Source organism: Prionailurus bengalensis, chromosome B3 (assembly GCF_016509475.1).
Source record: "Prionailurus bengalensis isolate Pbe53 chromosome B3, Fcat_Pben_1.1_paternal_pri, whole genome shotgun sequence".
Lineage (NCBI taxonomy): Eukaryota > Metazoa > Chordata > Mammalia > Carnivora > Felidae > Prionailurus > Prionailurus bengalensis.
Genome location: NC_057355.1, coordinates 29,078,514 through 29,104,873, shown reverse-complemented (window position 1 = coordinate 29,104,873; position 26,360 = coordinate 29,078,514). Strand labels below are relative to the sequence as shown.

The following is a 26,360-nucleotide window of genomic DNA, read 5'->3' as shown; positions in this document are numbered from 1 at the left end:
AACTTATACAGTGCTCTTGAATTATTCCTACATGAAAAGATAAATAAGGAGTCTAAAGAATGTGGTTTATTTTATAACTTTAAAAATTGGACAGTGATTTGAGAGGGCAGCTTAGTACAAGTCCTTTTATAAATAAAATTCTGCTTCATTTGCAACTCTGAACATGAGAACTGAAAGGGGTGTTTCCCTTGGCTGGTGCCTGACCTCTGTGCACACCTTGGTCTTTGTCTCAACCTTGCCCACACTGCACACTACAGCCATATAAATCAGATTTTCAATTGGTTATAAAATGCAAGGCACAGATGTAGTCCGCAGTATTCAAAAACTTTTGAAACGCTGAATATCCAACAAAATTTGTTGTTTGTATGAATGTAAGTTTTTATTGAGGTAAGTCTGTTTGTTTGAAAGTTAGCTAGTGATTATTTCAAATTAAGTAGATTTAATTTCTCTCTATGTCTCTGTCTTTCTTTGCTTGTCTGTATAAGGCTTTGGGAAGAAACCTTGATATTACACCTGTGTTAATAGGAAGCTGTTGATTGAGATTTCTGTTACAAAGTCTTCCTGTCAGGAGTAAGTCACTTTATAAAACGAAATTGAGAGCTTGTAATCATAGAGTGAGTATCCTTCATCTCTTCATGTGTTTTTTTTAATTCCTTTGTTTCTGTTATAGCAGGTAACTTCACATACGTCTTAATAGCTACTTTGCTGTGCCAGATGCCAGATATTTTTTAAAAGGAAAGCATATGTAAATTGGTAAAATAATGTTCAATCTACAGTAAATTTGTAAAAGTACAGTTCTTTTATAAAAGTTTTAAAGGTTCTATAGAAATGCAAACCTTTAAATGCTATTAAAGATTTTTCCATAGTATATTTTTGGCCATTTTCGATAAACTGAAAATTTGGAAGTTATTGATTAATTCTGTTTAAAAGTCAGATTAGTAATAGGCTTTATGAAAAAGTAAAAAGTCAATTCAGGTCATTCAGTTTCATTTACTGAGTCATATCTTTTATATTTTGTATATACTGAGTCATATACTTTTATACTTTTTTTATGTACTGTATTTGTACTTTTTAATGTTGATCTTTTAGTTTTTTATGTTCAGATGTTTTTATTGATATGTAGTAAGTATCTAAACAAATAGATAAACTAACTGAAGAATTTTGTCACTAACATATAAATGTCTTCATTTTCATCATTTTAAAATATTTGCTATTAGAATATTTGACTTTTATAATGCCTTCAAAAGATAATTTCTCCTAAATTAATTATTCTAGGTGCTGTTTTTCAATCTTAAACTTTTGCCCAAGAATGAAACTATTTAAAAATTAAGATGCCAACAGGTAACCTCTTGTAAATTTATATGTCAGTGTATGTCACATAGCAATTGAACACTCCCGCAAAAAAAAAGTGTGCTAATACAAAGCTATATTTTTCCCCATCTAAAATTGTTCCAGAAATCTGAAATGTTTTGGTTTTGAAAGATCACTTTTTATAGCATGAAAATATTTTATTTTAGACATATTTTGTTGCTTTTTACAAATTGACAAATTCTAGCTTACCCTATATCTGATACCAACTTTACAAAACAGTAAGTGATATCATCATATGTGGAATTTAAGAAGCAAACAGATGAACATAGGGGAAGAAAAGGAAAAATTAGATAAAAACAAAGAGGGAGGCAAACCATAAGAGACTCTTAAATACAGAGAACAAACTGAGAGTTGCTGGAGGGATGGTGGTTGGGGGGATGGGCTAAATGGGTGATGGGCATTAAGGAGGGCACTTGTTAGGATAAACACTGGGTGTCATATGTAAGTGATGAATCACCAAATTCTACTGCTGAAACCAATACTACACTGTTAACTAACTTGAATTTAAATAAATAATTTTTTATATTAAAAAAATTGTTTTTAATGTTTATTCATTTTTGACAGAGAGACAGAGAGTGAGTGGGGGAGGAGCAGAGAGATAAGAGACACAGAGTCCAAGGCAGGCTCCAGGCTCTGAGTTGTTAGCACAGAGCCAGATGCAGGGCTCAAACTCAAACTGTGAGATCATGACCTGAGCTGAAGTCAGTTGCTTAACTAAGCCACCCAGACGCCCCTTAAATAAATAAATTTTTTAAAAAGGAGTAAATGAAATCAAAGTAACAAAATAGATTGAGAGATAATGCTTCAAGTTAGATGAGCATTCTTTATAGGTAAAATACCAGTAGAAAACCCTATGTGATGATTCCTGTGATTCTGATGTAATGTTAATTGGGATTTTATTTGTTAGCCAAATTATTCCTGAAAAATGGTAAGCATTATCTTATTAAAAGTTGTTTCATTGTAAAGAAGCACACCATTGTGTAAAAAAGAAAAAATCCAGAAGGATTAGTTCTTATTGGCTTACTTTCTTTTTTCCCACCTAAATTTTTTTGTAATTCTGTTTTCTTCTTTGTATTTTTATACTTTTATTGTTATAATGTCATGGTGAAACCAATTCTTCTTAAATCTGAAGTAAAAGAAATATTTAAAAATTTTAAATTCTGGTGGCGGAGACATCTGGCTCAGTAGCAATTATATCTTAACAACTGTTGATATTCAGTGGCAAGTAAATGCTAGCTGATTTTTTTAATGCCAAATCTGAGTAATGCCATTTTCTTCACATAAGATGATTCTAGGTCATTTTCTAGACAGTTAGGAAGCAGTAATGTGCAGTTTTATCCCTCTTAAAGGCTGAAAGATAAAGTGTTCAGCAATTTGTTCTTCTAATTATAAATAGTGATATAATGACTCAGCGAATTCTAGAGATATTTCTAAATTTTTCTATATAATGGTTTTGGAATAAAAGAAAAAAGTTAAAAAAAAAATAGGTGTGGGGAAGGAGGTGCAGGATGGAAGGAAGGAAAGGGACCATGGGAGACCAGGAAGGCAAAGAGATAAAGTAGGATAAAGGAAGGGTCAAGGATAAAGAAGGACGTAAGGATGGAGAAAGAAGAGGGTAGGGAAAGCATGCAAGAAATGGAAGTTTATTTTTTCAATATTCTAAAAGTTTTGGCTGTATATCAAGAAATGACTTAGGTTTTTAATTTTACTTTAGAACTTTAGATGTCTTTTCAGTTATCAGCTGTTACCTAAAATCCTCTTGCAAATCAAAACCTTGTAAGATTACTTTTTAGGTTTTTTGTTGTTGTTGTTATTTTAAAGATTTTATTGTTAAGTAATCTGTATACCCAACGTGGAGCTTGAACCCACAACCCCAAAATCAAGAATCTCGTGCTCTACTGACTGAACCAGCCAGGCATCCCTGGGTTTTGTTTTGTTTTGTTTAATTGTCATACATGAAATATTTAAAGATAATTTTGGAAATCAGAATTTATTTCAATTACATAAATCATTTTCCAATAGCAGTTTTCATAGTTTAATGAATTTGAGACCAAAAGGAAAGATAAGAATTTAAATATACCTTTGGAACAGAGAAACTCTAAACAAAAGCTGTTGCAGAGTCTTAGTATTAAATGAGAAAGGCCACCATTTATTTTAAGATCCTAATCCCCTTTTAAAAATCTAATGAATGTAGAGATTCCTTATGTCTGTAATATAACCTATAAATCTGTTATAACTAATGGTCATATCCTTAGGACATATTATTTTTTTCCCTCAAAGGGACAGAAGTCCCTGCTTACCAAATAAGCAATAAGATTAAGTTCTTCATTTTGAGAAGCAATTCTTCATTTAATTTTTAGAATCGCCACTTCAGTCTAAGATACTGAGTCCTTTACTTGTTTTATTAGAAAAACTTAATTTGCCTTTCTCTAGTTTCATTTATGTATATGTTTAGATCACGAAGAGCCCTGTGGTCCCAGTCACAGGTCATTTTGCCTGAATGGAGGGATGTGTTATGTGATACCCACTATTCCCAGACCATTTTGGAGGTAAGTAAAATGTGCTGGGGTGGGGGAAGGCAATTTTATTTTTTATCAGCTACTAACTTCTTTAGAAGTGATAAATATTGGGGCGCCTGGGTGGCGCAGTCGGTTAAGCATCCAACTTCAGCCAGGTCACGATCTCGCGGTCCGTGAGTTCGAGCCCCGCGTCGGGCTCTGGGCTGATGGCTCAGAGCCTGGAGCCTGTTTCCGATTCTGTGTCTCCCTCTCTCTCTGCCCCTCTCCCGTTCATGCTCTGTCTCTTTCTGTCCAAAAAATAAATAAAAACGTTGAAAAAAAAAAAGTGATAAATATTGATCAAAAAGTGTAAGATGAAAAAGTGTGAGGAATGCTGTATATAAAACAAAATTATACTTTAAAAACAAACAATGTGGCAAATCACAATCTTGCTCAAAGTGTTTACTTTGGAAATTGTAGTGATTTCAAGATTAGTCTGATTTTTTTTAATAATCAATTTTGGTGAACTCTATGATTTTAGCAATTTAGGGAAGACAGTCTATGTTTAATATTACTGATAAAACAGGTAGAGAATTCATTAATATAAGAAAGCCCAACATGAGGTGTTTGAGTTCAGAATACATAAATACATAACTGTGTTGGTACCAAAACTTACATTTGATATGTTAAAAAGAAAATGAAACATTAAGTTTCTCTAATGGTGTTAAAAAAAAAAAGTCTAAGCCACTATTGTTTTAAATAATATGATTCACTTTGGGAGTATATAGCCAGGTCAGTAAAGGACTTGAAAATAGTACTTGTTTAGCTGGCTTCCTTTGAATTTGGTTGAATGGGATTTAAGGGGGGCATAGTAAACCTCTTTTAATACATGAATTAACAACATAATACTACCAATGATGTCCATAGACTTTAGTGGAGCTGACACTTAAGGACTTCAAGATATTTTGTGGCATGTGCATGAATTACTCTGTTTTTGTTCATTAACTGAGATGAGAGGTATAGAATCTAGATTTAAGATCTTATTGAAGTAAAATTCATATGAAAAATGAAAAATATTGGGATTTGGTGTGGAGGAGAGGAGGCAGAGAAATAATCTCATAATTATCTCAATCCGTTTTTAGAGGTTTTCATATGGGAAATAGTGAGTAGGTATTTTTCCTCTCAAGTTAATAAAATGAAAAAGGAAGAGGATAGAGGAACAAATCAACAATTGCTTTGTACCCCCTAGGTGCCGGTATGTTTTTCTTTTTAAAGTTTATTTACCAAAATGTAATTTATGAATGATAAACTACATTCTTTTTTAAAAATATTTTTTAATGTTTGTTAATTTTTTAGAAAAAGAGACAGAGTGCAAATGAGAGAGAGGCAGAGAGAGAGACACACACACAGAATCTGAATCAGGCTCTGGGCTCTGAGCTGTCAGCACAGAGCCTGATGCAGGGCTTGAACTCACAAACCCTGAGATCATGACCTGAGCTGAAGATGGATGCTCAACTGACTAAGCCACCAAGGTGCCCCTGAACTACATTCTTAAAAGTACACAACTGATGAATTTTTATACCCATGAATATTTATACCCAAATATTTATATCCATGAATATTTATACCCAAATATTTATACCCATGAAACTGTCACCACCATAACAAGATCCAGAGCATTTCTGTTATCCCACATTTGCTGACCATATTTTTCATGTTTTCATTTCACAAAAACATTAGAGGAAAGGGGGAGAGAAGATGTAAGGAAATAGAAAAATAAAGGGAAAATGAGAAATTAAGCGACTTGCTAAAGGTCATACAACTAGGATTAAATTAAAGAAATGGCCTTTGAAAAGTACAACTCCCAAGTTTCACCTAATCTTATGGTGTATTCATTCTGAATTCTTTCTAATAGGATAGGACATGTAGCATTCATTAAATGAAACTAAAATACTCATCAAAACAAATACATTTAATAATTAAAAGATACTAACTTTTTTTTCTTTAATTTACATCCAAGTTAGTTACCATATAGTGCAACAATGATTTCGGGCGTAGATTCCTGAGTGCCCCTTACCCATTTAGCCCATCCCCCCTCCCACAAGCCCTCCAGTAACCCTGTTTGTTCTCCATATTTAAGAGTCTCTTATGTTTTGTCCCCCTCCCTGTTTTTATATTATTTTTGCTTCCCTTCCCCTTTCCCTTATGTTCATCTTTTTTGTATCTTAAAGTCCTCATATGAGTGAAGTCATATGATATTTGTCTTTCTCTGACATAATACCCTCTAGTTCCATCCATGTAGTTGCAAATGGCAAGATTTCATTCTTTTTGATTGCTAAGTAATACTCCATTGAAGATACTAACATTTTGTATCTTGATTGTAGTGATGGCTTCTTGGGTAAAAAGGCTGTCCTTTCTCCATTGAATTACCTTTACATTTTTGTCAAAAATCAATTGATCATATATGGTGGGACTATTATACTCCATTGATCTATGTTTCTATCTTTCATGATTACCAAACCATCTTGATAACTGAAACTTTATAAGTGAAATCAGGTCATGTGAGTCCTTAACTTTGTTCTTCAGCTCATTGATCTTTAGTCTTCTTTTCTAAAAGACTGTATTTAATGTTAAAAATTCCCAACTACATTTTACCTGCATCTTACAAATTTTATAATTTGTTCATTTCTAAGTTAAATATTTTTTCCGTTATGATTTCTTCTTTAACCTAAGTGGGGTTTTTTGTTATCCTTTAATATTTATATCTAATTTAATTGCATCGTGGTCAGAGTACTTGGTCTATCAAGCTGTCTCTGTACTAAAGCCGTGTTTATACTGCACTGAATAAGTTGAGAGAAAGAATTAAGAGTACTGAAATTTGGAGACTCACTGGGATGGGAAGAAACATAGTCTTAACTAAGGCTGCTATAGCAAAAAAACATAGGCTGGGTGGCTTATGAACAATAGGAATTTCTCACAATTCTGGAGGCCAGAAATCTGAGATCAGGGTGTCAGCTTGATTGGGTTTTGGTGAGTGCCTGCTTCCTGGCTTGCAGATGTATCTGGGTAGATCTCTTGACCAGCAGGTTTATTTTCAGGAAGACCTGGCAAGGGATCAGCTTTGTAGACCACACAGCCATCAATGACAGAAAGAAGAGCATCTTCTAGAGTAGGATGCCAGCAAATTACAGACTATAGGCCAGATATTTGGGGGGCAGGGAGCAGATTACTTTTGTATGGACTTTTTACTAAGAATATTTTTTGGTTTTTAAAGAGTTGTAATAAACAAGCACACCAAAAAATACAGAAGATTAGGGGCACCTGGGTAGCTCAGTTGGTTAACTTGATTTCAGCCCAGGCCATAATCTCATGGTTCGTGAGTTCGAGCCCCATGTCAGGCTGTGCTGACAGTGCAGAGCCTGCTTGGGATGCTCTCTCTCTCCCTCTCTCTCTGCCCCTCCTCCACTCACTCTCTCTCTCTCTCTCAAAATAAATAAACTTAAAAAAAATAAAGAAGATTATGCCACACATGGCAGGAAGAGAGAGCTCTCTGGAATCTCTTTTATAAGGGCATTAATCCCCTTTATGACAGCTCTATCCTCATGTTCTAATTACTTCCCAAAGGCCCCACTTAATACCATCACATCGAGGTTAGGATGTCAACATATGAATTTTGGGGGTACACAAACATTCAGTATATAACACTTAGGTTGTCACTCTGCTTTTGTATTTTGGGCAAATGTATTTTAAGTTTATTTTCAAAAAGTTACCAATGGAAGTGAATGGACCACTTTGCTCACACTGGGTTGAGGAATACATCTAATTTCTTCCTAATCTGAACTTTAATAGTAGTAAGTAAAGAATAGTTGAAACTGTGTCCCTGGTTTTATGGTGGATAGGGAAGGAAGCAAAGTTATCATGTTGCACAACAGCAGAAGATTTCTGTGGGATTAGCACCCCCTGTGCAGTATGGATGGTGTACCCTGGAGTTGTTCAACACCCTGGAAGGAAGTGAAGTCAGAGAGACAGAGAGAAGGAAGGAATATAATGGCTAAGGTTTAAATAAAGTTGGATGGCAGAGACATTTTATATCATATGTTAGTTTTAAAAGTAACTGCTTTCCAATAATTAATTTTAGGGCCATCCTTTCTTATATAGCACTATAGGTAAAATAGGTCTGAGGATGATAAACTCATTTCCATCTCAACTCCTACTACTTCCTGTGTTCCCTATTTCTGTTAATGACATCCCAACTGTCTTATCACTGAGAATCTTTGACTCTATCATTGACCCTTGTCAAGTTGTCAAACCGTAATTCTACCTTTGTTGTATGTCTCTTATCTGTCTAATCCTCTTTGTTCTTACTATCACTATACTAGTTCAGACCTTTTTAACCCCTCATTGTCTATAGAAATAATTTTCTAACCAATTTTCCTCTTTTTTTAAGTTTATTTATTTATTTTGAAGAGAGAGGGAGCAGGGGAGAGGGAGAGAGAGAATCCCAAGTAGACTCTATATTGCCAGCACAAAGCCTGATGTGGGGCTGGTCCCATGAACCACAAGATCGTGACCTGAGTGGAAACCAAGAGTTGGATGCTCACCACCACTGAGCCACCCAGGTGCCCCACTAACCAATTTCCTTGCGGCCTAATTCTAATTACTACTTCTGCAGTTTGCTACCCAAACACTTCTACGGCTTTCTCTTCTTCCTTGGTCTGTGTTCTAACTAGAACCATTTACTATTTATGTTAAATGTACTCCCATCCTTTCTTCCTGTCTATGCGTATTGAAATCCTACTTATATTTCAAGGCCTTTTCCTCTCTCAACCCTATCACAAGTCAGAATTAACCTCTTCCTCCTTTGAACAGAGAAATATGTGAAATTTATTACTTTATATTTTGTCTTTGTATACTCATCTCCTTTTTTGGACTATAAATATTCCCCACTCCACCTCACCACCTAGGAGAGTGTGTTGGTCATAGTAACAAAATTTAAGTAATAGTTGACTTATAGATAGTGAATTTATAGAAATAATTTCATCTCAGAATCAGTAGTCATTATATTTTTCTTAAGTGAATGGGTAGGTAATAAATAAACAAAATAATTAGAAATACTGCAGTGGCAATAAACAAGTACAGTTTACAAATTTAATTTAGTTTTATCATACATTGGTCTTTGTCCTCTTGTCTCTATTTTTTTTCTTCTTTGTACTTTATTTAAACCAGCATACTCTAGTTTTTCTTATCTAATTTCTTTAGTTGACTATTTAGCTCTTTGGTTTTTTTAAGCTACTTTATTTTTTTTTTCAATATATGAAGTTTATTGTCAAATTGGTTTCCATACAACACCCAGTGCTCATCCCAAAGGTGCCCTCCTCAATACCCATCACCCACCCTCCCCTCCCTCCTACCCCCCATCAACCCTCAGTTTGTTCTCAGTTTTTAAGAGTCTCTTATGTTAAGCTACTTTAAAATTGAGGACTGCTTGGTATCAGTTGGTGTTGAGATCTGCTTTGAAGCCTAGTTCATGTATAGTATTTTAAATGGCCTATGTGTAGTAGAGAAGAATGTGGATTCTTTAATTGGTGGGCGAAAGGTTGTATATATGTACATAAGATCAAGCATTTGTAATGTGCTGTTGAAATCTGTTATGCCCTCAACTAATTTTTTATCTGCTTGATTTATCAATACCTGAAGAGGTATGTCAAAATTTGTCACAATGATTTTGGATCTTCAGCATCTCACAATTTCTGTTAATTTTTGCATAAAATATTTTGAGACAATATTATTAAGTCCATATAAATTCAGGATGGTTATGTCTTCTGGTGAGGTATCCCTTTTATCATTATATAATGACCTTCTTTATCTCTAGTAATGCTTTTTGCTTTGGAATCTATTTCATCTGACATTCATATAGCCATGTCAGCTTTCATTTGTTGAACATTTGAATGGTTTCCTTTTTTTCTTTCAATTTTCCATTAGGTATGTCTGTAAACATATATAGTTAGTTGGACTTCTTTTCTGTCTTTATTGGAGTGATTGAATTTTATTTGTCCATTCTACATTTTATTAGCTTATTTTCATTAACATGTCTTGAAATCAATTTAGTTGTGGGCATCATTTATTTAATGAAGAGAAAAAATAGAAAATTTGAGGGTAAATAGTGCATACTGAGTGGAAGTATTATTTTTGAGACTTTTGTTTCAGGGGTGTGTGTGTGTGAGTGTATGTGTGTGTGTGTGTGTGTGTGTGTGTGTGCATGTGTGTATGTGTTTTGGAGCACATTTGATTAGTCACCAAGTCCTGTCTGGATTATCTATGGAATTTATCCTTACTACCCTATTCTCTTTGCTGTTGCCTTAGTATTATTTCCTTTCTGAAGTTTTGCAGTAGCTTTCTTTTCCTTTCTGAAGTTTTGCAGTAGCTTTCTTTTTTTAATCCTAGTCTTATTCACAATGCTTTTGTAGTGATTGTTCTAAAAGGTAGATTTGGGTTTTTTTTAACTATTATTTATTTACGTAGTAATCTCTATACCCAACTATTATTTATTTATGTAGTAATCTCTGTACCCAATGTGGGGCTAGAACTCACGACCCCGAGATCAAAAGTCACACGCTCTTCTGACTGAGCCAGCCAGGCACCTCTGACTTTGTCTTTTTGATTCACAAATTATTTCAAGGGATTCCTATGTCCTAAAGTACATCTTCAAATGTTTTAGCTTATCACTCAAGGCTGTTTATCATAATAGTCTATTTGATATCCTCTTCTATAACTTCTCCAGACATATCTTGATTCTAAACATTCTGAAAACTACATGTAGGTTCCCAAACATGCTAAGGCCTGACTCCATGCTCTGCATATGCTAGTCTCCTTCCTGAAACATCTTTACTCCTTAGTCTTTGAAGTAAGCTAATTTATTGCTCTTCTGTGAGCCATCTTTGTCCTAACCAGAATGATTCTGGGGCTCTTTAAGTTTTTTTTTTTAATTTTTATTTATTATTGAGAGAGAGAGAGAGAGAGAGAGAGAGAGAGAGAGAGAGAGAGAGAACAAGCTGGGGAGAGGTAGAGAGAGAGGGAGACACAGAATCTGAAGCAGGTTCCAGGCTCTGAGCTTGTCAGCACAGAGCCCTATGCGGGGCTCAAACCCACAGACCGTGAGATCATGACCTGAACCAAAGTCAGACACTTAACCAACTGAACCACCCAGGTGCCCCTTCACTGATTAATATTTTAATTATTTACAGTCTTCCTCAAAATTATGAGGAATTGTGCCTAGCAAAGTAAATAATAAGTTAATAAGTGAAGGAAGTAATAAATTACACCTACATATTGCTACCAGTGATTACAAAAAACTTAAATTTTAAATTTTCTTGTAAAATGTACTATATTATCTTAACCCTACAATATCAGTAAATAATTTCTATGTAGCGATTATGGTTTTTTAAAAACTTTTTATGTGGTTATTAATAAATTTCAAGTAAAAGAGAAAATGACCTTAAGCAAACATTTTTTTAAAATGAGGCAATATAAATGCCAGTATAAATATATATATGAAAGTATGATTAGCATTCACCATAACTTAGTTTAGAGGTCTATATGAATTCTAATAGTATTTTGAGTTATTTATCTTTTCTAGTATTGTGATGAAATATATGTAATATGAATTTACCATTTTAATCATTTTTAAGTGTTAAGTGACATTAAGTGCATTCACATTGTACCACTGTCACCACTATCCATCTCCTTCAGAACATGTTTATCGTTTCAAATTGAAATCATTACCCATTAAGCAATAGCTATTTCCCCTTCCTTTTGCCTTTGGTAACCATTGTTCTACTTTCTGTTTCTATGAATGTGAATATTCTAGGTACCTTTTGTAAGTGGAATCATACAATTGGCATCTTGTGTGTTTGGCTTATTTTACTTAGCATAATGTCTTCATCATAATGTTTTAGCATATTGTTGAATTTCCCTCCTTTTAAAAGCTGAATGATATTCCATTGGATGTAGGTACCATATTTTGTTTATCCATTCGTCCATCAAGGGACATCTAAACTGTTTCCACCTTTTGGCTATTCTGAGTAATGTTGCTATGAACATGAATGTACAAATATCTCTTTAACAACCTGCTTTCAATACTTTTATAATCTAAGGTGGAATTGCTGGATCATATGGTAATTCTATGTTTAACTTTTTGAGGCCCTGCCATACTGTTACAGTGGCTGCACCAGTCTACATTCCCACCAGAAATGCAGAGAGTTCCAATATGTCCACATCCTTGTGAACACTTACTATTTTTTGGGTTTGTTTGTTTGGTTTTTGATAATGGATGTGAAGTGGTATCTCATTGTGGTTTTCATTGGCATTTCTCGAGTGATTAGTGATGTTGAATGTTTTTTCATGTGGTTATTGGCCATCTGTATATCTTCTTTGGACTAATATCTATTTAAGTCCTTTGCCTGTACTTCATTCGGGTTGGTTTTTATTTTTTGCTGTTGAGTTTTCTCTATACATTTCAGGTATTAATTCCTTATCAGATAGGTCATTTACAGATATCTCTCCCATCCTGTGGTTTGCCTTCTTACCTCTGTTCATAATGTTATTTCACGCACAGATCTTAAGTCCACTTTGTCTATTTTTTCTTTTGTTGCCTGTGCTTTTGTTGTCATGTGAAAGAAATCATTGCCAAATTCTGTCATGAAGCTTTTTCTCTGTGTTTTCTTCTAAAAGTTTTATAGTTTTAACTCTTATAGTTTTAACTCTTACGTTTAGGGATGTGATGTGCTTGAGTTAATTTTTGTATATAGTGTAAGGTAAATCCTTTGGCATGTCAGCTTTCCCAACACCATTTGCTGTAAAGATCATTTTTTTCTTTTCCCATTGAATGCTCTTTGTGCCCTTGTTGAATTGACCATATATGTGAGGATTTATTTTTGGCCTCTATTCTATTCCATTGGTCTGTATGTTTGTCCTATGCCAGTACCACATTGTTTTGATTACTGTCACTTTGTAGTAAGTTTTGAACTTGGGAAGTGTTAGTCCTCCAACTTGCTTATTCTTCACAATTGTTTTGTCTGTTCAAGATTTCTTGAAATTCCATATGAATTTTAAACTTTTTAAAAATTTTTTATTTTTTAATTTTTTTAAAGTTTATTTATATATTTTGAGAGAGAGTGGAAATGGGGCAGGGACAAAGAGAGAGAGAATCACAAGCAGGCTTTGCACTATCAGTGCAGAGCCCAACATAAGGCTTGATCTCATGAGCCCTGAGATTATGACCTGAGCCAAAATCAAGAATCAGACGTTTAACTGACTGAGCCGCCTAGGTGCCCCTAAATATTTTTTAAGTTTATTTACTTATTTTTGAGAGACAGAGCGAGCACAAGTGGGGGAGGGGCAGGGAGAGGGAGAGAGAGAATCCCAAGCAGGCTCTGTGCCGTGAGCATGGAGTCTGATGCCAAGCTCAGTCCCACCAACCATGAGATCATGACCTGAGCAGAAATCAAGAGCTGGATGCTCAACTGACTGAGCCACCCAGGTACCCCAACCATATAAGTTTTAGGATGAGTTCTTCCATTTCTGTGAAAAACATTTATTTGGTTTTTATCAGATTTTCTTGAGTACTCCTATAGGTAGTTATTTTTTTTTATTGTGTCAGACATTGTGTATGAAAACTGTAGAAATATTTTAAGGCTCTTGATTGTATTATATTCTTTTAGAGAGGACTTATACAAACTGGCAGATGTTTAGAGGCACTAATGATCATAGATTGCCTAATCTAATTAGTGATTGAGATAATTCAGAGCTGCTGCATGTACTAGGCTTTCTGGTTTACCATTTTGGCTAAGATAAATTCAGGGATTAACTTTGTCATCTTCCAGAAAATCCTGCAAGGATTTTGATTGGCATTGAATCTTTAGGTCAAGTATGAGTATTGACTAATAAAGTGAAGACTTTGAATTTATGAGCATGTTGTGTACCTTAACTGATTTATGTGTTCTTAAGTTTCTTTAGTGTCTATTTAGTAGTCTTAGTGTGGTGGTGTTACATATCTTTCACTAGTTTTTAAAAATAGATATCTTAATATTTTTGAATGATATTTTCTTTTTTTAAGTTTATATCCAAGTTAGTTAACAAGTACTCTAGTTCCATCCATGCGTTGTTGCAAATGACAAGATTTTATTCTTTTTGATCGCTGAGTAATATTCCATTGTATATACACCACATCTTTAGGATGATATTTTCAATGACATTTAAAAGATTAAATTTCCTAATGCTAACTGCTTGTATATGGAAATAAAATTATTTTTATACTGACTTTATGTGTAATGATCTTGCTGAATTCATTTATTAGTTATGATAGTTGTGTATGTAGGTAGTCCTAAAGAAACTATACAATCTTGTTGTTATCAAAAATGTCAGTTCTGTTTCTTTCTATCCGATCTTTACCTTTCATTTCTTTGCTGCATTGCATTGGCTGGAATCTATAGTATTTCTTTTGAATAGAAGTTGTGGGAATGCTCATCCTTGTCTTGTTTCTGATTTTAAGAAAAGAGAGCTCAGTATTTCATTATCAAATATGGTATCAGCTATAGGTTTTTATTGATATCCTTTAATAGATTTTATTTTAGGCTTATTTTATTTAGATTTATTTTATTTTATAGGTTTTTATTGATATCTTTTAATAGATTTAGTAAGTTCCCTTATCTTCTTTGCTGAGAGTATTATCATGAATGAGTTTCATATTTTATCAAATGCTTTATTTGTGCCTATCAAAATGGTCATATGATTTTCTTTTATTTGACTAAAGTGTTAAGCTACATGAATTTTTTTACAATTCATTATGGTATGTTTATGGTATATTTTATATGCATATATTTAAAGCATACAGTTTGACTTTTGACTCAGAGTATGTAGCCATGAAACCACATGCACAATCAAGATAATGAACATACCCATCATCTCTAAAAGTTTCCTAATGCCCCTTTGTCATTCATCATTCCTACCATTCCTGTGTTCTCAAGTGAACAGTGACCAATTTTTTGTCATGATTGGTTTGTGGTGCCCAGAATCTTATCTAAATGAAATTATGCTTGATAAACTCTCTATAGGGTAATGCTAGCTTCATACAATGAGTTGGAAAGGGTTCCCACCTCTTCGTTTTTCTGGAAGAGTTTGTGAAGGGTTTGTAATAATTCTTTCTTAAATATTTGGTTGAGGTCACAAATGAAGTCATTGTATCTGGAGTTTTATTTGTGGGAAGATTTTTAAATATAAATTCAATGCCTTTAGTATATTCAGGGTTATTCAAGTTATCTATTTTTTCTTGAATAATCTTTGGTAGTTTGTGCCTTTCAAGGAATAATTCCATTTCATCTAAGTAATTAAATTTATTGGTATAAAACCATTCTTAATATTTCCTAATTTAATATAAAAACCTTAATTTGATAGGGCACCCGGGTGGCTCAGTTGGTGAAGTGTTTGACTTTGGCTTATGTTTTGATCTCATGGTTCATGAGATCAAGCCCTGCATCAGGCTCTCTGCTCTCAGCATGGAACCCGCTTTGAATCTTCTGTCTCCCCCTCTCCCACCTGCACATGCTGTCTCTTTCTCTCTCTCAAAAATAAATAAGCATTAAAACAACAACAACAACAACAACAACAAGAAAACCCCCTAAAACTCTAATTTGATAAAAAGGGATTAACTATTAAGAGGGGTAGAGAGAACTCCAAAGAATACAGGAATAGGAGATGCTGAGAGTTGCCACTACCTCTAAGCTAAAGGAGAGCACCAGGAAGGAAGAAACTTAGAGGACACTCCATCAGTGTGGAGATTCAGATCTTCATAGAGAGGGTATAGCTGTGGCTCACTGGATGGTGGAGAAATTCTTGGGACCAGGGCTGTTAAGCAGAAAGTCACCAACTGGACTACTGATGTGTCTCATGGGGAGGTTGCTTGCTAGTGTGTGAACAAGACCTGCTGGGTATTTTTGAAACTTTCCACAGAGTGTGTGTCACTGTGTCTACCACGGAGGCCTCCAAAGGAGGTCATCACACCAAAGGAGCAAGAAGAAAAGCCCCTTCTTACAGTGTCCTTCCAGTGCTCTTCACTGATAAGGCCTAACATTGTGCAAAGGACAAATGTTATAGATTCAAGCCCCCATTTCATAAATACAGAACAGAGAAGCATTGATTTAGAGGTGAGAGACAATAAATTGATAACTGGCATATCTTCCCTTTGGCTACTTAGCTTCTGTATGCCCTTTCTACACACATTTGAACTTTTGCACACCAAAAAATTCTCACAGTTTTCCTAAGGAAGAGACATCCAGACTCAGCAATAATTGTTTTCAGAGTTGGCAATATTAGTCCTCAAATTTAATCATAGTGTGCCTGAATATACTGTTATATAAAGACTAATTGCTAAGATTAACCTCCAGTAATGGCAAGATGGATAATAAGAAGAAAATGATTAATATATCCAAACATATACATAATAAGCAGAAAATAATATATGTTATGGTCCTTTTTGTAATTATTTTGTTACAAAACCATAGGTGATATCTATGGTTCCTTCTTCCAGTACTCAGCCCATATTTCCCATAGCTTCAGTCATAACTTCAGTAGGTTTTTTGCTGGGTGACCCAAGCCATCTTTCCTGAAGGATCTGAGTTCTCAACACTTTTGCCTTTTTACATTGCTGTGATTTGTTGTTAACCTCTATTATTGAGAATAGATGTGCTGAGAGTCCTGAGAGAAGACACCCCAGAGAATTCCCTGGATTCCAGGTATAGTCTTCCTTTCCCACAACATATATCAGCAACCCAACTTTCTCTCGGTAATTGGGATCAATCATTCAGTGGACTAACCCCCTCTTCATTTTTGGTTCAGTAGCTTGAAGAGCGTCAACTGACTAGGGGAACTAGAATCTCTGAACTCCATAGGCATGAAGCTCAAAATTTGTTGAGATGGTGAAAAAATTCACCAAGTAGGTTATTAGCTGTAATAGTGAGTGAAGCCATTATCAATTCCACCTCTTGATTCCCAGGCCCATGTAATCTGACTGTATGGGAGACAGCACCATGTAATGATTTCTGATTCAAAGCATATACTACATCCTTTTAGAATTTTTTCTCCCAATGGTACCATTTCACTTCTAATTGGCCAGATGGTTCTGATTGATGGCATATGGTATAAAACCAGTTAATTGCATGGATATGAGCTCAGATCTGTACTTCCTTGGTTGTGAAATGAAGTTCCATAATCAGAAGCAATGTTATATGTAATACCATGATGGATGATGGATAAGACATTCTGTGAGTCCATGGATGGTGGTACTGGCAGAGCATTGTGAAAACGTAAGGCAAGTCCATATCCAGAATATGTGTCTTTTCCAGTGAGAACAAATCTTTGCCCTCATCTATGATGGAAAAGGTATGGTGTAATCAACTTACCACCAAGAGGCTGGCCATTCCCCCAGGAAATACTTCTGTATCAGGTATTCATTGTTGGTCTCTGCATTGGCACAGTTGGCACAATAGTAGCAATAGCTAAATTAGTTTTGGTAAGGGGAAGTTCCTATTGTAGAGCCTATTCACATCCTCCACCTCTGCCACCATGGCCACTTTGTTACTGGACCCATTGAGCAAGCACTAGCGCAGCTAGGGAACGAGGGTAAATGATAGAGTGTGTCATTTTGATTAAAGAGCACATCATCTGATTATTAAGAAGCCCCTCTGCAGTGAAGTCCATTTGGTAGGCAATCACATGGGACACAAATATCTTCAGTGTGCCCACTCTGAAAAATCTATCCATCTACTTGTCCTTGTTACCTATCTTCCAGCCTTGGTATTTCCTTCTTTGATAATCCAGCCTAGGTTTTAGTAACTGCTCATGCATCTGTGTAGATCTTTTGAGCAACTATGGATCCATGCTTCTCACCATCTCTCCAGAGAAAGTGGACGGGCAATATACTGATCAAGGTTCTGTGCACTGGGAGGATTTTCCTTCATCATTGTGTATGAGTCACCCCTGAATAGAAGTGTAATGCTGTAGCTGCCCACTTTCAGGTGGACATATTGTGCAGGCCTATTTATAAACCAGATTTGAATATTTTCTTCCTTAGCTAGTCATAAGGTACTTCTCAGAAGGCTGTAAGCATAGATTGAGAAGAATAATGCAACATAGGTCAGGGTCTGAACTACTTGCTCTTGTAACTTATTTCTGGATTTGCCTGTACTTGGTCTCTTATATACTATTTCCATTTGACAATGAATTGATGTTGTGCATGATCGAACACCCAGTTCATGATGGGAAGTTCAGACTACATGGTCATCTCACCTTCCATGTTGGCATCAGCTATGATCTATGTGGTCTATACAGGAGAGCAGCAACAGAGCTTTTCAAGCATACAGGTACTGCCCTCACTAATGTATTTACCAACACTTTAGTGATAAGAGTGCCTTCTAGGCCCTCTTGGGAAATATAGTTATAAGGTGGACATGCAGATTACACATGATAAATCCACTCCAGCATTTCTAACCCTAAACTTTCATGTTCCCTTGTTTACAGCATGTCATGGAAGCTACATCATTTCATTTTTATTAAATGTAGGCCATTGAATCCAAGTTTCAGACAACTAACCGAGTAAGCTTTTAGCTCATACAGTGGGAAGTAGCTCTAATACATTAAATCCCGTAATCTCTAGTAAGTGCACATATATCAATAAACTTATCCCTGTTTGGTCCAACATTCTTTGAGTCAACTCCTGCACATATTCCTCAGGATAGATGGGTGTGCGTGTACACACGCACACACAAAATCTTGTAATCATTTTGGTGTGTAAGATGTCTCCTCTTAGGTTACAGAGTATACATTATTTCCTAGAGTATGCTGATCCTAGTTTTTGGTCTAGTGGAAATTAGGGGAGATTTTGGTGGGGTTGAGGAAAGTGTCCCCTTGCCAGACATTTGCCCTAGGTGAGGTTATCATAGATTTCTTTAAGCAAAGGAAAGCTAGGGGTTTTTTTAGATATAGGAAGGCCAACTACTTCCACTGGTAAGGCAGTCTCAGAGTGACTGGGGATTTGAGATTGTCGTTTTCATCTGGCCTACCAGAAGCCCCCATTTCAAGTTTTAGGGGCTCATTCTTTATTCATCTATGCCCTGATATTCACATAAGAAGCTTGGCAAGACTATGAATCCAACTAGTATTGTAATTCAACAGCCTGAATAGTATATTTTTCATTAGGTTTTCAGCAAAATCAGCTCTGTGGCTACAAGAAATATATTAATTTAGGGCTGCTATGGGAGCTTTCTAGTTCTCAGATAGGATTTGAGCTTGTTGTTTTCCTTCTGTAAGTGCCTAGTGCATCAAGTCAGTTTACCCCATTCCTAGTCCTTATGATCATATTACTACCATAACAGTCAAGAGCTCCTAAGGTACTTACTTCAGTTGGCACTTTATCACAATTAATTGTGATGCCACTGCATACTATGAATCAATAGCATCCCATTTCTTGTTGTTAAGGAGTTCATTCATGCGATTATGCCTAAGGGCATAAGCAAATCAGTCTCAAAATCTTATCTTTGAGATTGTGTTTCTTGGCATCACACCCAGTGCCAATTCTGTTTTTAGTGAGGTCCAGTCAGAAGATAGGAACCAAAACAGTAATTTTAACAGGGAATATTTAATATAAAAATCATTAAATTTGTAAAAAGGGGATTAACTACTAAGAAGAGTATAATGAAACCCCAAAAATATAGGAATAACACACAAAGAGAGCAGTCACTACCTCTAGCCTAAGAAGATATCTATAGAAGAAACAAACTTAGAGGACACTTCATCCAAGTTGAGATTTAGACCTTGTTGAAGAGGGTGAGGCTGTTTTCATGGGGAAGCAGCTTGCTGAGGTACCTTAAGGCTAGAGCCAACAAGGGGAAACCACTCCCTGGATTGCCAGAAAAACATGCTGGGAGCTGCTTGCTGTGATGCCATTGTGACTCACTGAAGGTTGTGTGCCGCTCAGTCTCCCGTAAGTCACTCGCTGGCTGCCACACCTTAGTAGCCAAATAAATGCACCAGATCCAGGGAAACTAAATCCCTTCCTTTTTCGGCTTGAACAAATAAATTTTGCATAAGATTTTCAGCAAATTCAAGGTGACAAATATAGGCTTACTAACATTGTGCCAGCTTGCAAAATATTAATGTTTATAGGGTACAGCTCTACTATTACAAAGAGTGGGTTTGGAGCTGAGAGGCAATAAATTGGTAACTGGCACATTCTTTTTAAAAATGTTTTTACATTATTTTATTTTATTTTATTTTATTTTATTTTATTTTATTTTATTTTATTTTATTTTATTTTATTTATTCAGTTGTTTTAGAGAGGGGAGGGGCAGAGGGAGAGGGAGAAAGAGAATCCCAAATAGGTTCCATGCCCAGTGCAGAGCCCAACCACCAGGCTCCATCCCACGACAATGAGGTCATGACCCAAACTGAAATCCAGTCAGATGCTTAACTGCCTGAGCCACCCAGGTGCCTCACATTTTCTTTTAATGTCTGTGGGATCTTTAGTGATGTCCCCTCTCATATCTGTAATTGGTAATTTAGGTCTTCTGTTTTTTATCATCAGTTTGGCTAGAGGTTTATACATTTTATTGATATTCTCCAAGAGCCATCTTTTGATTTCATTGATTTTTCTTTTTTTAGGTTTTTTGTTTTTCTATATTTCCTTTCTTCAGTTTAATTTGGGTTTAATTTATCCTTTTATTCAAGTTTATTTTTGTATTTTTTTAATTTTTAATTTTTTTATTTGAGAGAGAGAAAGAGCTCATAAGTTGGGGAGAGGGGCACAGGGAAGGAGAGAGAGAGAGAGAGAGAGAGAGAGAGAGAGAGAATCTTAAGCAGACTCTATGCTCAGCCCCCAATGCAGGACTCAATCCCATGACCTTGGGATCATGACCTGAACCGAAATCAAGGATTGGACTCTCAAGTAACTGAGACACCCAGGCACCCCTCAGTTCTCTTAAGGTAAAAACATAGGTCATTGATTTGAGAACTTTTTCTTTCCTAAAAAAAAAAAATCTAGTGCTATAAATTTTCTAAAAGCACTGTTTTAGTTACATCCCATTATTTTAGACATGTTGTGTTTACATTTCCATTAAGTTCCAATTACTTTCTAATTTCCCTTGTGATTTCTTCTTTGACTCCTAGATTATTCAAACGTGTTGTTTAGTTTCAAGAGATTTTGGAATTTTTCAAATACTTTTTATTCTTTAATTTAATGCTATTGTATTCACATTATATACTTTGTAGGATTTGAATTCCTTTAAATTTATTGAGATTTGTTTTATGGATCAGAATATGGTCTAGCTTGGTAAATGTTCCATGTATTCTGAAATACATATATTTTAAAAAGTACTTGAAAAATACATATACTCTGATTTTAATGAGTGGAATGTCCAATTAGATCAACTTGGTTAATAGTGTGGTTCAGATCTCCTGTATTCCTATGGATTTTCTATCTATTCTATTGGTATTTAAAACTATAGTTGTAGATTTGACTATTTGTCATTTCTCCTTGTGGTTTATATTTCAGGTATCTTGAAGCTTTGCTATTAGGTGCAAAAACAACTTAGGATTGTTATGTTCTCTTGATGAATTGGCCCCTTGATCCTTATGAAATGACTCTCTCTTTCCCTAATAATGTTATTTGCTCTGAAATCTACTTTGTCTGACATTAATATAGGTATTCCAGCTTTCTTCCCATTAGTTTTAGCATGGTAAATCATTTTCCATCCTTTTAGTTTAAACCTATTTATGTCTTTATATTTTGAATAGGTTTCTTTTTAAGATTGTTTTTTTAATTTAATTTTGAGACAGAGAGACAAAATGTGATTGACAGAGGTGAGAGAGAGAAAGGGATACACAGAACTTGAAGCAGACTTCATTCAGCCTCTGAGCTGTCAGCACAGAGCCCAACATGGGACTCTAACTCACGGACTCACGGAATGTGAGATCATGACCTGAGCCAAAGTCGGCTGCCCAACTGACTGAGCCACCCAGGTGCCCTGAATAGGTTTCTTAATTGACAGCATATAATTGAGTTTTTATTTTATTTTATTATTTATTTATTTATTTTTATTAAATATAATTTGTCAAATTGGTTTCCATACAACAGCCAGTGCTCATCCCAACAGGTGCCCTCCTCAATGCCCATCACCCACTTTCCCCTCACCCCCCACCCCCATCAACCCTCACTTTGTTCTCAGTATTTAAGAGTCTCTTAGAATTTGCCTCCCTCCCACTCTGTAACTTTTTTCTTCCCTTTCCCCTCCCCCATGGTCTTCTGTTAAGTTTCTCAGGATCCACATATGAGTGAAAGCATATGGTATCTGTCTTTCTCTGCCTGACTTATTTCACTTAGCATAATACCCTCCAGTTCCATCCACGTTGCTGCAAATGGCCAGATTTCATTCTTTCTCATTGCCAAGTAGTATTCCATTGTATTTATAAACCACATCTTCTTTATCCATTCATCAATTGATGGACATTTAGGCCCTTTCCATACTTTGGCTATAGTTGAAAGTGCTGCTATAAACATTGGGGTACACGTGCACCTATGCATCAGCACTCCTGTATCTCTTGGGTAAATTCCTAGCAGTGCTACTGCTGGGTCATAGGGTAGGTCTATTTTTATTTTTTTCAGGAACCTCCACCGTTTTCCAGAGTGGCTGCACCAGTCTGCATTCCCACCAACAGTGCAAGAGCGTTCCTGTTTCTCCACATCCTCTCCAGCATCTGTAGTTTCCTGAGTTGTTCATTTTAGCCTCTCTGACTGGCGTGAAGTGGTACCTCAGTGTGGTTTTGATTTGTATTTCCCTAATGAGGAGCGACGTTAAGCATCTTTTCATGTGCCTGTTGGCCATCTGGATGTCTTCTTCAGAAAAGTGTCTATTCATGTCTTCTGCCCATTTCTTCACTGGATTATTTGTTTTTTGGGTGTGGAGTTTGCTGAGTTCTTTATAGATTTTGGATACTAGCCCTTTGTCCGATATGTCATTTAAAATATCTTTTCCCATTCTGTTGGTTGCCTTTTAGTTTTGTTGATTGTTTCCTTTGCTGTGCAGAAGCCTTTTATCTTCATGAGGTCCCAATAGTTCATTTTTGCTTTAATTCCCTTGCCTTTGGAGATGTGTCAAGTAGGAAATTGCTGCAGCTGAGGTCACAGAGATTTTTTCCTGCTTTCTCCTCTAGTGTTTTGATGGTTTCCTGTCTCACATTCAGATCCTTCATCCATTTTGAGTTTATTTTTGTGTATGGTGTAAGAAAGTGGTGTAGTTTCATTCTTCTGCATGTTGCTGTCCAGTTCTCCCAGCACCATTTGTTAAAGAGACTTTTTTCCATAGGATATTCTTTCCTGCTTTGTCAAAGATTAGTTGGCCATATATTTGTGGGTCCAATTCTGAGGTCTCTATTCTATTACATTGGCCTATGTGTCTGTTTTTGTGTCAATACCAGGCTGTCTTGATGATTATAGCTTTGTAGTAGAGGCTAAAGTCTGGGATTGTGATACCTCCTGCTTTGGTTTTCTTCCTCAATATTACTTTGGCTATTTGGGGTCTTTTGTGGTTCCATACCCATTTTAGGATTGTTTGTTCGAACTTCGAGAAGAATGCTGGTACAATTTGATTGGGATTGCATTGAATGTGTAGATAGCTTTGCGTAGTATTGACATTTTAACAATATTTATTCTTCCAATCCATGAGCACGAATGTTTTTCCATTTTTTTGTGTCTTCCTCAATTTCCTTCATAAGGTTGCTATAGTTTTCACCATACAGATCTTTTACATTTTTGGTTAAGTTTATTCCTAGGTATTTTATGGTTCTTGGTGCAATTGTGAATGGGATCAGTTTATTTCTCTTTCTGTTGCTTCATTATTGGTATATAAAAATGCATCCGATTTCTGTACATTGATTTTGTATCCTGCAACTTTGCTGAATTCATGTATCGGTTCTAGGAAACTTTTGGTGGGATCTGTTGGGTTTTCCATGTAGAGTATCATGTCATCTGCGAAAAGTGGAAGCTTGACTTCATCTTTGCCAATTTTTTTAATATATGAAATTTATTGTCAAATTGGTTTCCATACAACACCCAGTGCTCATCCCAAAAGATGCCCTCTTCAATGCCCATCACCTACCCTTTCCCCCACCCCCATCAACCCTCAGTTTGTTCTCAGTTTTTAAGAGTCTCTTATGCTTTGGCTCTCTCCCACTCTAACCTCTTGGTTTTTTTCCTTCCCCTCCCCCATGGGTTTCTGTTAAATTTCTCAGGATCCACATATGAGTGAAAACATATGGTATCTGTCTTTCTCTGTATGGCGTATTTCACTTAGCATCACACTCTCCAGTTCCATCCATGTTGCTACAAAGGGCCATATTTCATTCTTTCTCATTGCCACGTAGTATTCCATTGTGTATATAAACCACAATTTCTTTATCCATTCATCAATTGATGGACATTTAGGCTCTTTCCACAACTTGGCTATTGTTGAGAGTGCTGCTATAAACATTGGGGTACAAGGGCCCCTATGCGTCAGTACTCCTGTATCCCTTGGGTAAATTCCTAGCAGTGCTACTGCTGGGTCATAGGGTAGGTCTATTTTTATTTTTTTCAGGAACCTCCACACTGTTTTCCTGAGTGGCTGCACCAGTTTGTATTCCCACCAACAGTGCAAGAGGGTTCCCGTTTCTCCACATCCTCTCCAGCATCTATAGTCTCCTGATTTGTTCATTTTGGCCACTCTGACTGGCGTGAGGTGATATCTGACTGGTTTTGATTTGTATTTCCCTGATGAGGAGTGATGTTGAGCATCTTTTCATGTGCTTGTTGGCCATCTGGATGTCTTCTTTAGAGAAGTGTCTATTCATGTTTTCCGCCCATTTGTTCACTGGATTATTTGTTTTTTGGGTGTGGAGTTTGGTGAGCTCTTTATAGATTTTGGATACTAGCCCTTTGTCCGATATGTCATTTGCAAATATCTTTTCCCATTCCATTGGTTGCCTTTTAGTTTTGTTGATTGTTTCCTTTGCTGTACAGAAGCTTTTTATCTTCATGAGGTCCCAATAGTTCATTTTTGCTTTTAATTCCCTTGCCTTTGGGGATGTGTCAAGTAAGAAATTGCTGTGGCTGAGGTCAGAGAGGTCTTTTTCCTGCTTTCTCCTCTAGTGTTTTGATGGTTTCCTGGCTTACATTCAGATCCTTCATCCATTTTGAGTTTATTTTTGTGTATGGTGTAAGAAAGTGGTGTAGTTTCATTCTTCTGCATGTTGCTGTCCAGTTCTCCCAGCACCATTTGTTAAAGAGACTGTCTTTTTTCCATAGGATATTCTTTCCTGCTTTGTCAAAGATTAGTTGGCCATACGTTTGTGCGTCTAGTTCTGGGGTTTCTATTCTATTCCATTGGTCTATGTCTGATTTTGTGCCAGTACCATGCTGTCTTGATGATGACAGCTTTGTAGTAGAGGCTAAAGTCTGGGATTGTGATGCCTCCTGCTTTGGTCTTCTTCTTCAAAATTACCTTGGCTATTCAGGGCCTTTTGTGGTTCCATATGAATTTTAGGATTGCTTGTTCTAGTTTCGAGAAGAATGCTGGTGCAATTTTGATTGGGATTGCATTGAATGTGTAGATAGCTTTGGGTAAGATTGACATTTTAACAATATTTATTCTTCCAACCCGTGAGCATGGAATGTTTTTCCATTTCTTTATATCTTCTTCAATTTCCTTCATAAGGTTTCTATAGTTTTCAGCATGCAGATCTTGTACATCTTTGATTAGGTTTATTCCTAGGTATTTTATGCTTCTTGGTGCAATTGTGAATGGGATCGTTTATTTGTCTTTCTGTTGCTTCATTGTTAGTGTATAAGAATGCAACTGATTTCTGTACATTGATTTTGTATCCTGCAACTTTGCAGAATTCATGTATCAGTTCTAGCAGACTTTTGGTGGAGTCTATCGGATTTTCCATATATAATAGCATGGCTTCTGCAAAAAGTGAAAGCTTGACTTCATCTTTGCCAATTTTGATGCCTTTGATTTCCTTTTGTTGTCTGATTGCTGATGCTAGCACTTCCAACACTATGTTAAACAACAGCGGTGAGAGTGGACATCCCTGTCGTGTTCCTGATCTCAGGGAAAAAGTTCTCAGTTTTTCCTCATTGAGAATGATGTTAGCTGTGGGCTTTTCATAAATGGCTTTTATGATCTTTAAGTATGTTCCTTCTATCCCGGCTTTCTTGAGGGTTTTTATTAAGAAAGGGTGCTGAATTTTGTCAAATGCCTTTTCTGCATCAATTGACAGGATCATATGATTCTTATCTTTTCTTTTATTAATGTGATGTATCACGTTGATTGATTTGCGAATGTTGAACCAGCCCTGCAACCCAGGAATGAATCCTACTTGATCATGGTGAATAATTCTTTTTTTATG

At 35.9% G+C, this 26,360-nt stretch overlaps 1 protein-coding gene across 1 annotated transcript in view; it reads left to right on the top strand.

Moving 5' to 3' along the window:
• Positions 1-483: 483 nt before the first annotated feature.
• The window catches only part of NRG4 (neuregulin 4), a 118,153-nt gene continuing 92,276 nt past the window's right edge, over positions 484-26,360 (top strand). Inside the window, exons 1-3 of the mRNA XM_043554929.1 lie at positions 484-614; positions 1,276-1,341; positions 3,827-3,920. Coding sequence (XP_043410864.1) covers positions 1,332-1,341; positions 3,827-3,920 — 104 coding nt within the window. The 5' untranslated portion in view covers positions 484-614; positions 1,276-1,331. The remainder of the gene's footprint in view (positions 615-1,275; positions 1,342-3,826; positions 3,921-26,360) is intronic.